Source organism: Rattus rattus, chromosome 14 (genome assembly GCF_011064425.1).
Source record: "Rattus rattus isolate New Zealand chromosome 14, Rrattus_CSIRO_v1, whole genome shotgun sequence".
In the NCBI taxonomy this organism is placed as follows: domain Eukaryota; kingdom Metazoa; phylum Chordata; class Mammalia; order Rodentia; family Muridae; genus Rattus; species Rattus rattus.
In genome coordinates, this window is record NC_046167.1 from 632,712 (window position 1) to 643,121 (window position 10,410).

The 10,410-nt window shown below is 51.2% G+C and overlaps 1 protein-coding gene across 1 annotated transcript; it reads left to right on the forward strand.

The window, feature by feature from the left end:
• The first annotated feature begins 62 nt into the window (after positions 1 to 62).
• Positions 63 to 7,651, forward strand: Dll1 (delta like canonical Notch ligand 1). The gene is given in 12 exon segments (XM_032885288.1): positions 63 to 148; positions 375 to 668; positions 1,352 to 1,412; positions 1,612 to 1,780; positions 1,782 to 1,867; positions 3,625 to 3,685; positions 4,268 to 4,398; positions 4,521 to 4,690; positions 4,807 to 5,023; positions 6,146 to 6,920; positions 7,034 to 7,151; positions 7,250 to 7,651. Coding segments are annotated over 12 exon segments (2,142 nt in total). The 5' UTR covers positions 63 to 94; the 3' UTR covers positions 7,256 to 7,651.
• Positions 7,652 to 10,410: the final 2,759 nt, after the last annotated feature.

A 10,410-nucleotide genomic window follows, 5' to 3' on the forward strand; every position in this document is an offset into this window, starting at 1 on the left:
TCCTCGGGTCACATAGACTTTCCTGGCATCCCTGGGTCTTTGAAGAAGAAAGAAAAGAGGATACTCTAGGAGAGCAAGGGCGTCCAGCGGTACCATGGGCCGTCGGAGCGCGCTAGCCCTTGCCGTGGTCTCAGCCCTGCTGTGCCAGGTAGGGGGCCGGGCGGGGCTGCTGCGCGGTGGAGGGAGGGGAGTCGGACGAGCGGATCAGCTGTCCATCCCCAAGTGACTCCCGCAGCGATGACCCCGAGAGCTGCCCGGCAGCGGGCGGCTCCGGATGGGCGCTGAGGTGCGCTCGGCCTCTGCGTCCTAGCAAGGGCCCGCGCGCCCCGGGTCCCTCCGCCGCCGGCGCGTCCTCACGCCCCTTCCCCGCGCAGGTCTGGAGCTCTGGCGTATTTGAGCTGAAGCTGCAGGAGTTCGTCAACAAGAAGGGGCTGCTGGGGAACCGCAACTGCTGCCGCGGGGGCTCTGGCCCGCCGTGCGCCTGCAGGACCTTCTTTCGCGTATGCCTCAAGCATTACCAGGCCAGCGTGTCCCCGGAGCCACCCTGCACCTACGGCAGTGCGGTCACGCCAGTGCTGGGTGTCGACTCCTTCAGCCTGCCTGATGGCGCAGGCATCGACCCCGCCTTCAGCAACCCCATCCGATTCCCCTTCGGATTCACCTGGCCAGTGAGTGGGCACCTGCGCGCACTCGGCTGGGCCTGGACGGGTAGGGGTGGCGGGCTGGTGGCTGGCAGTGGAAGGGAGGCACGGGCCACTGATAAGGGTTGGGGAATCCCACAAAGCCACGCCTGTGGTCTTGACTTCTTTCTGGGAACTGGCCGGCAGTTGAGGAGGGGATGTGGGACACCAGAAGCTTTTGCAAGCCCGGGCCATTTCTCACACACCTCAAGGGTCGAATGCTTCCCCCACCCCCCCCACCCCAAAGTTGGGAGAGTTCTTGTTCCCTAGCTCCTAGGCCTGGGTTGGGTCGCTCCCAGTGCTGCGACTGCTCGCTACCCTCGAGGTTCTATCCCCAGAAAACTAATGACAGCTGCCCTCTTCCAGCACCCCACCTTGTTGGTTTCAGTACTCTCTCTTAAAAAAAAAAAACCAAACCACAATTTCCTGTATTAACATTTTTTAAAAAACCCACACTCATGGGAAAAACACTCTTTAAAATTCTTCTATTAAGGAAACTGATATGAGTTGACCTTCATTGGCACAACCCAGAGATCTGAGAGCTTCTGTACTTGGTTCCCTTTAATGCCTCTCCTCCAACTCCTCCTCCTCCCCCTCCTAGTCCTCCAACTCCTCCTCCTCCCCCCCCTCCATACTTCTGGTTTATCAAGCATCCTCTCCCTTCTTCCTAGGGTACCTTCTCTCTGATCATTGAAGCCCTCCACACAGATTCTCCTGACGACCTCGCAACAGGTAAGGCTCCAAACCCCTCAACTATACATTCTCTTCATCGATGCACAGTTTACTTGGCCCACTCACCCCAGCCCTCTGCTATCTTCGCTCTGCATCTGGAGTTCAGAGAAGGGGTCTTGGCTTGACAGCCTCCATGCAGTGTCCTCACTTCCTAGCTTTTGGGTGTTATCAGAACCAACCTGAGCTTCTTCTCTCCCAGAAAACCCAGAAAGACTCATCAGCCGCCTGACCACGCAGAGGCACCTCACTGTGGGAGAAGAATGGTCTCAGGACCTTCACAGTAGCGGCCGCACAGACCTCCGCTACTCTTACCGGTTTGTGTGTGATGAACACTACTACGGAGAAGGCTGCTCCGTGTTCTGCCGACCAGGATGATGCCTTTGGCCACTTCACCTGCAGGGAGAGAGGGGAGAAGATGTGCGACCCTGGCTGGAAAGGCCAGTACTGCACTGACCGTGAGTCCTCTGGGTCCATTTATGGGGAAAGACATGGGACTTAGCAACAGGAGGTGGTAGAGACGGACCAGTGGGGAAACTGAGGCCTAAAGAGAAGTGTTTTTGCAAGGCTCGATGGCGGTTAGGCTGGATTCAGGCATTTTAACAAGGGAGACGTTGTGTCCACTGTAGGAAGCTGCTTTTCTTCACAGGGAGGAGTTCAGAGACAAGGCCAGGGGTCAGGAAGTAAGGCTGTGTTCTCCCTAGGGCCTTTGTATTAGAAAGGGAACAGAGGAAGGAAGGGGGGGACAGAAAGGGGATGTGGAGGGCTCATTTTCCAACAGTTCTCCTTGTTGCAACAATGTCTCATTGGGAAGCCCTCCCTTTCCTCCACAGAGTTAGGGTGCCTGACCTGCCTACAGAAACCTATGTCCAAAGATTCCCTGTGCTGTGCTCTGTGTGCCCTGTCCTGTGGGGAGGCCTTCAATCCTTGGGGCTGTGCACAACTAGCAGGTGTGCTGAGGTAGACGGCAGGGCTACACAGCCGAGGGTCACCTTGTGTTGTGTAAATGCTTACAGCACGCTGTCTGTAAGAAAAGCAGTAACTGACGTCCTATAACCCTCTTGCAAACCAGGGTACCAGGGCCACAGGGAGGACTTCTGCTCTTGTTCTGGCTCATGGGCACTTCAGGGGGCCTCTCTCCAGGAATCTGAGGCCTCTTCTGCCCAACCTGTAGGATTGGCATTTCCTTCCAACGTCAGGGCCTGGTGAACTCTTGTTCTTCTGCCCCGCAGCAGTTGAACATTGGACTGTGTGAGGCCCGGAACTTCTGTCCGTGTGTGGGGGAGGATATGCATTAGCTATCTAGCTTTAGGTTTTGCTTGGGGATGAAGGGGGTCCACACTTCAGTGAGAGCCTGGGCATCCTTGTTGCCTAGGTTTCCATGTCCTTTGATGCTCCGCCTTGGCCAAGAGCTGCCTGTTTTCTTAAGAACTGGAGTTGCTGATCATTAATGGGTTTCATAACCGGGGAAGTGAGCCAGCTCAAAGCCTCAGCCTGTGGCCATCCCCCTGCCCCTTCAGGCGCCTCTGGCCTCCCACAGTAGCTTTCCTCTCTCAGGGCCAATAGTTCTAGGGTAGCCAGAAATCTAAACTTCTCTTATTCAAACACTGGGGTCTCTCCCCGCCCCTGCTTACACGTGCCATAGATTAGATCTCCCTGAGGAAAGGCGGTGGGGACACTGCCTGCTCCCATTGGTAGAAGGGTACGTGCGCACACGCGCTTGTGTGAGCGCATACACACATGCTAGGGCTGGGGGGGTGGGGTGGGGGCAGCATTGTTGTGCTGGGGCAGCTGCGGGAGGGAAGAGACAATGGAGCAGCTGTCCTGCCCTGCACGCTGCACACCAGCTGTCCACTCTTATCTGCACACACACTTTCTGGGATATTAAGAGGTGGGGCTTTGTGCATAGAATTGGGAAGTGGGGGAGGAGGAGGGAGAAGACTTCTGACCCTCTTTTAGAAGAAAAAGGGACAGGGGTAGGAGTAGGGGCTTCTGAGAGCCCTTTTGTCCTGGAAGCACTATGTTAAGAAGAATGCTCATCCCTGGCCTGAATGAAGTCCAAAGCCACCAGCCAGGGTGAGCTAGGCTCTGTGACCTAAGATCCACTCAGCCAGGACCTACAGAGTGGCTACTGCTAATTTTGTCTCAGTCGCACCTGGTGATACTGGGGAATCCCTGGGCTGGGGCTCCAACCTATGTTTTTATTTGTTTGTAGCCATTTGTCTGCCAGGCTGTGATGACCAACATGGATATTGTGACAAACCGGGGGAATGCAAGTAAGTTTGCAAAGTTGTCTTTGTCTTTTTTTTTTTTTTTCTATGAGACTTTCTACGTTGCCCAGGGGGCCTTTCTATGTAACCTGGGCAGGCCTTGAACTCATAATCCTTCTCCCCAGGCTCCCTAAAGCCACCATGCCTGGTTCTTCTTGGTGTGTGTGTGTGTGTGTGTGTGTGTGTGTGTGTGTGTGTGTGTGTGTATTATTCATATATAGGATGGGGAGTTAGTTGAGTGGGAGCTGTTATTCTACTAAAGGTCTGAAAATATACAAGCGTAGGTTTCCATGAAGTTAAGCTCATGCTTAATAGAAATATACAGGCCTCCATTAAAAAGTCTGTATAGAAAGATGAGATTTCACATCCATTGTCCTTTTGCATGTTAAAGGCAACCAGGATGGCCCCTGTGCCCTTCATCAAAGATGCTGAGAGGGGATGGCTTAGGGGGTTTAAGCTTTTAAATGGCTCAATGTCCTGCCTAGACCGAGGACAGGTATCTTCTTGGTGCTGCTAGGTGGTTTTTGGTGTGCTAGGATACCATTATGAATCTAGGAGGTGGTATGACCATGTTTTGCTTTTTCCAAGGTGCAGAGTTGGCTGGCAGGGCCGCTACTGCGATGAATGCATCCGATACCCAGGCTGTCTCCATGGTACCTGCCAGCAGCCCTGGCAGTGTAACTGCCAGGAAGGCTGGGGGGGCCTCTTCTGCAACCAGGGTAAGCCCCTCCTCTATGATTGCCAGATCTCCTCAAAGCTGCCCAAATGCCCACTGGAAAAATAGATTCTTCCTGTATTTGACCTTGGGCTTCCTGTCCCTTTTCCTGTTTCCACCCGGCAGATCTGAACTACTGCACTCACCATAAGCCATGCAGGAACGGAGCCACCTGCACCAACACGGGCCAGGGGAGCTACACATGCTCTTGCCGACCCGGGTATACAGGGGCCGACTGTGAGCTGGAGGTAGACGAGTGTGCTCCCAGCCCCTGCAGGAACGGAGGGGGCTGCACGGTGAGTCGGGTGCACTGCGCTGTGCTAGCTGAAGACAGGATCCTTAGTTTTAAATAAAACGTGTGGGTTCTTGGAACAGCTTAAGGAAGCCTTGTGTGGTCGGTCCCCTTGTGCAGGATCTTGAGGACAGCTACTCTTGCACCTGCCCTCCCGGCTTCTACGGCAAGGTCTGTGAGCTGAGCGCCATGACGTGTGCAGATGGTCCTTGCTTCAATGGGGGACGATGTTCGGATAACCCCGACGGAGGCTACACCTGCCATTGCCCTGCGGGCTTCTCTGGCTTCAACTGTGAGAAGAAGATTGATCTCTGTAGCTCTTCCCCTTGTTCTAACGGTGAGGGGCAATGGGGGATGTCTGGAGGACTGGCTTCTTCAAAAGCATGTGCATTCTTGTTAGGGAACGCATTGCTTTGTGGGTCACCTTGGGCGCGTGGATTCCCAAGTCAATTCCATGAGGACTCAGGAGGAAGGAAGACCATCAGGAGTGTTAAGATCATAGTCACAATGCAAGGAACAACCTGATCAGCAGCCCACAGCTTGCTTGGGGCCAGTAGTGTTTAGGTGCACGTCATCAGTGCTATTCACGGTTCTGCAGGCTCTGCTCAGGTAGAGGAAGCATAGCTATGGTGTTTTGGGAAGGAAGTCTACTCCAGATAGCAGTTTGGGTACCAGGTATGAGGAGGCTTTGGATACCACAAGCCTCTTGCTAGTGAGAGAGAGACACCTAAAATAGACTTAGGAAGGAGGTTGGGCCTATAGATGCCTTTCTGTCTTTTCTTCCTTTTTTTTCTTCCTTCCTCTCTCTTCTTTTCTCTCCCTCCTTCCTTTCTCCCTCTCTTGCCTTCTGTGTTTGTTCCTGTCTTCCCTCTTTTCTGATCATTTTCAGTCCTGACTTTTCCACGAACAGTCAGTAAGCATGATAATTCTCTTTAATTCTTAATTTCTCCACCTGTAACCTGGATCTAATGGTGTATTTATTATCCCCTGTCTGGTGGTTGTGGGGTGAATGCAGCGATCAGGCAAAATGCTTTACACAGTGCTGCTGTCAAAACGCTGATCTAGAGCCTGGGTGTGGTGTCCCAGGCCTGTAATCTATAAACTCCAGAGACTGGGACAGGGCAGTCAAGTTCAAGGCCACGCTGGAAAATATAGCAAGACCCTGTTGGAGGCGGGAAATGTGGGAACCAGAGGAATTGATGATGTAGAGTGTTTGCCTAATATGTGCAAAAAAAAAAAAAAAAAAAAAAAGCTCTTACTGTTTCTATTGCGTATGTCTCTACCTTGAGTTCTCCTCACAGCCTTGGATTTGAGATCCTAGGCTATGTAATACAAAAACTAAACTATCAGTGTACCTGTGGTGTGTGTGAATTATGGACTTACATGTGCCATATCTGCTCATGTTTGGTGAGCAAACTTCTGTGTGCCTAAATATGACTGTGTTTGCCCTGTGTTCCAGGTGCCAAGTGTGTGGACCTGGGCAACTCCTACCTGTGCCGATGTCAGACTGGCTTCTCCGGGAGGTACTGCGAGGACAATGTGGATGACTGTGCCTCTTCTCCCTGTGCAAACGGGGGCACCTGCCGGGACAGTGTGAACGACTTCTCCTGTACCTGCCCACCTGGCTACACAGGCAGGAACTGCAGCGCCCCTGTCAGCAGGTGTGAGCACGCACCCTGTCATAACGGGGCCACCTGCCACCAGAGGGGCCAACGCTACATGTGTGAGTGCGCCCAGGGCTATGGCGGCGCCAACTGCCAGTTCCTGCTCCCTGAGCCACCACCAGACCTCATAGTGGCGGCCCAGGGCGGGTCCTTCCCCTGGGTGGCTGTGTGTGCCGGGGTGGTACTAGTCCTCCTGCTGCTGCTGGGCTGTGCCGCTGTGGTGGTCTGCGTCCGTCTGAAGCTACAGAAACACCAGCCTCCGCCTGATCCTTGCGGGGGAGAGACAGAGACCATGAACAACCTAGCCAATTGCCAGCGTGAGAAGGATGTTTCTGTTAGCATCATTGGGGCCACACAGATCAAGAACACCAACAAGAAGGCGGACTTTCATGGGGACCATGGTGCTGACAAGAGCAGCTTTAAGGCCCGATACCCCACTGTGGACTATAACCTCGTCCGAGACCTCAAGGGAGATGAAGCCACGGTCAGGGATGCACACAGCAAACGTGACACCAAGTGCCAGTCACAGGGCTCTGTAGGAGAAGAGAAGAGCACCTCAACGCTCAGGGGGTATGTACTGTGAGCTGGGCAGGGAGGGCAGGCAGGCCACTCCATGTTCTGGGTATAAGCTTGTTCAACCACTTCCCCGCGTGTTTATTGGTTCTCTCTAATTTTCCTTTCAGTGGGGAGGTTCCCGACAGAAAAAGGCCCGAGTCTGTCTACTCTACTTCAAAGGACACCAAGTACCAGTCGGTGTATGTTCTATCTGCAGAAAAGGATGAGTGTGTTATAGCGACCGAGGTCAGTGTGTGGCCCCCTCGTCACGGACGGGAGTGATGTGGAGAAGGTTCCTTTCTGCCTGACGTTAACTTCCTGTCCTGTCTCCTGGGCCCTTCTAGGTTTAAGGTGGAAGTGATGTGGCAAAGTTCCCATTTCTCTTAAATAAAATTCCAAGGATATAGCCCCGAGGAATGCTGCTGAGAGAGGAAAGGGAGAGGAAACCCCAGGGACTGCTGCTGAGAAACAGACTCGGGCGGAGCTGGTTCTCTCGGACTTAGCAGAGGCGCCGGACACTGCCAGCCCAGGCGTTGGCTGCCGCTGTACTGCCTGCTGGATGTTCCCGTTGCACTATGGACAGTTGCTTTGAAGAGTATATATTTAAATGGACGAGTGACTTGATTCACACAGGAAGCACGCACTGCCGGACATGTCTATCTTGGATTACTATGAGCCAGTCTTTCCTTGAACTAGAAACACAACTGCCTTTATTGTCCTTTTTTGATACTGAAATGTGTTTTTTTTTTTTTAGAAGGGGAAAAAAAAACCGTGTTATTTTTTTGGATTTGTAAAATATTTTCATGATATCTGTAAAAAACTTGAGTATTTTGTGATGTTCATTTTTTTTATAATTTAAATTTTTGGTAAATATGTACAAAGGCACTTCGGGTCTATGTGACTATATTTTTTTGTATATAAATGTATTTATGGAATATTGTGCAAATGTTATTTGAGTTTTTTTTTTTACTGTTTTGTTAATGAAGAAATTCATTTTAAAAATATTTTTCCAAAATAAATATAATGAACTACAACCTCGGGTGTTACTCTTCAGTCATCCACCCAGGCATCCAATTCTCAAGAAGAGAGGCGGCATCGGTGTCTTCATGAAGGCCTTCCCTGGTTTCAGTGCAGCATGGAAAGTGTTTCTTCTGCTTTTTCTGGAACTCCTGATTGGCCATCGCAAGTTGTCTCCATTAGAGCGACACTTCCTCTCTTAATGCTATATTTGTGTGGTAATGAGATATTATTGGAGAGCTTGTGATTTCTCCCAAACTTTATATTTTTAAAGACTTGGAACAAGACTTTACGAGGTTCAAATGTCAGTGACTTTTCTATCACCATGGCAAGGGTCTTCTGTCTTAGAACAATGCTCACCCAATGGTTAGTGAGTTTATTTCTGGTTAACTCAAGAAGTTAGTTGCCGGCTAGTTCAAGCACAGCCGTGAGCAGAGATAGCGGTGAATGTGTTCTCTTTTGCACACCTGTTGTATGCCAGGTCCTCGTTATGGTCCACCTCTAAGGCTGGTATTATTATTCCTACCTGACAGGAGAGAAAAATGGAGCCAGTAGGTGAAGTCCCTGCCCCTGGATTCACAGGCAGCATGAACAACGTTAAGATCCAGGCAAATAATGATCTGGGAATGTAAGACCCTTCTTGGTCTGAATGGCTGCTTCCAAGGAATCAGTACAGGCTCAGTTCTCAGAGGGTAAGTCCACACTAGGGAAAGGGAGGCCTGATTGCTGGGTACGAAGAGGGCAAGCAGCGGGAGAAAGCTTCCTATGGTTAGCTGGGTGGAGCAGACAGAGCAGACATCAGTCTTTGTATCGGGGGCCATTGGGGTTGAACACTGCTAAGAAGGCCCAGTCCACAGATTCTTCTGTCTTGAGCATGACCAGGCACTGTCCTCACTGAGGACCTCCTTGGCTATTAGTTTAGAGTAATGCCTAATGGTCTAATGTCTATGTGAATTAGTTCAGGGCTCGGTCCCCCCAACCCCCACTGCATGCCACCACACCACATCATCAGCCTCTCTCTTGCTCACTCTGGGGCTCTTATCATCTGGGGACCTAGGGAAGGGTAATGAGACGACTCTATTTTTCCTTCTATAAGCAGTTAGGGATGCGTAGTGCCTGGTATGCTGACCACACCAGTCTCAGGAGTGTGTAACATGCTAGGAGTCATGTGAGGCCCAGTCTACTAAAGAGTTTAGATGAAACATCACTTTCATCTTCCAACCTTCTTATAAAAACAAAGAGTAATTCATCTCTTATCTAGGGAAAGCACACGACCTGCTTAAGAAGACAGTGGGCAGCTTAGAACTCCTGGCTATGAATCCAGGACCCCAGTAGGAGCGAACACATCTGTGATGGGGTGGTTTTTCAGAGATGGGGTTGATGCCACTTGCACTGGGAAATTCAAGTATATCAGTCCAAAACAGCCATATAAAACAGCATAGGCATGAGGGGCCAGTGGTGACTCACCACACCAAACAGCGCCCATGTTTAGCCTCCGGTCATGCCTGCCAAGGCCTGCACTGTGCGTCTCTCCAAGTATGCCATAAGGAACGAGGAAGGAAGGAACAGCGAACGCGCTTAGGATGATGGTGTAAAAATAGAAGCTCCTTCTTAATGGGAATAATCTTGAGCTGGATCTCAGCATTTTTCAAGTTCTGAGGAGTACTGGAGTATGGCCAGCGGCCAGCGTAGTAGGAAAGATATGTGCCAACGCAGACCTAGTGGTCAGAACAGGCGGCTCCAATCCCTGCTCTCCCTCTCCCCCCATTTCCTCCAGTCAAATCCCATAGCCAGCATCTCGGGATCTCAGTAAGACCACGGGTCATGAGGGAGGGGAGGGGAGAGACATATCCTCGTTTATAGATTTTTCTTTTCTGTTTGGACTTAACTTTGTGCTTCCAGGAATGTATGAATACGGGGAAAGTTGATTACTAAAATCCTGGTCTTTGAGGGCTTTGCAGCTCATCATTCGCCACATGGGTCAGGTACTTTACAGGGAAGTGAGTGCTTGTGTCTTTGCTTATTTAGTCACAGCCTCATGGACTCCTGGGAAGGCATTACCCAGTGGAGACAGTTGCGGCCATCTATCTAGATATCACGAAGGAGGCAATGGTGTTGAGTGGGGCTGAGTGGGGCTGAGTGGGGCTGAGTAGGGCTGAGTAGGGCTGAGTGGGGCTGAGTGGGGCTGAGTGGGGCTGTCCTCTTGGCTAGGGCTGTCTCCCAAGAGCTTGTGTTCCAGCACTTTCTTCTCTGCAGATTCATTCTATGCTTCCTGCAATTTACTTTTCTTCTGCATCCCTGGTTCCTTTGAGTGCGGGAAGAACTGCAGTTACTTTGTTACTTTATTAATTTGTTACTTTGTGTTTATGAAGTTCAAAGTAATGGCAACCACCAAAATATAAGTAGGCTGACACTGCAAATGCTTCTTCAAGGGCTCGGTGCATAAGTGTACTCATCGGAAGGGCAGGGCTCCACAGGTGTCGGTCCT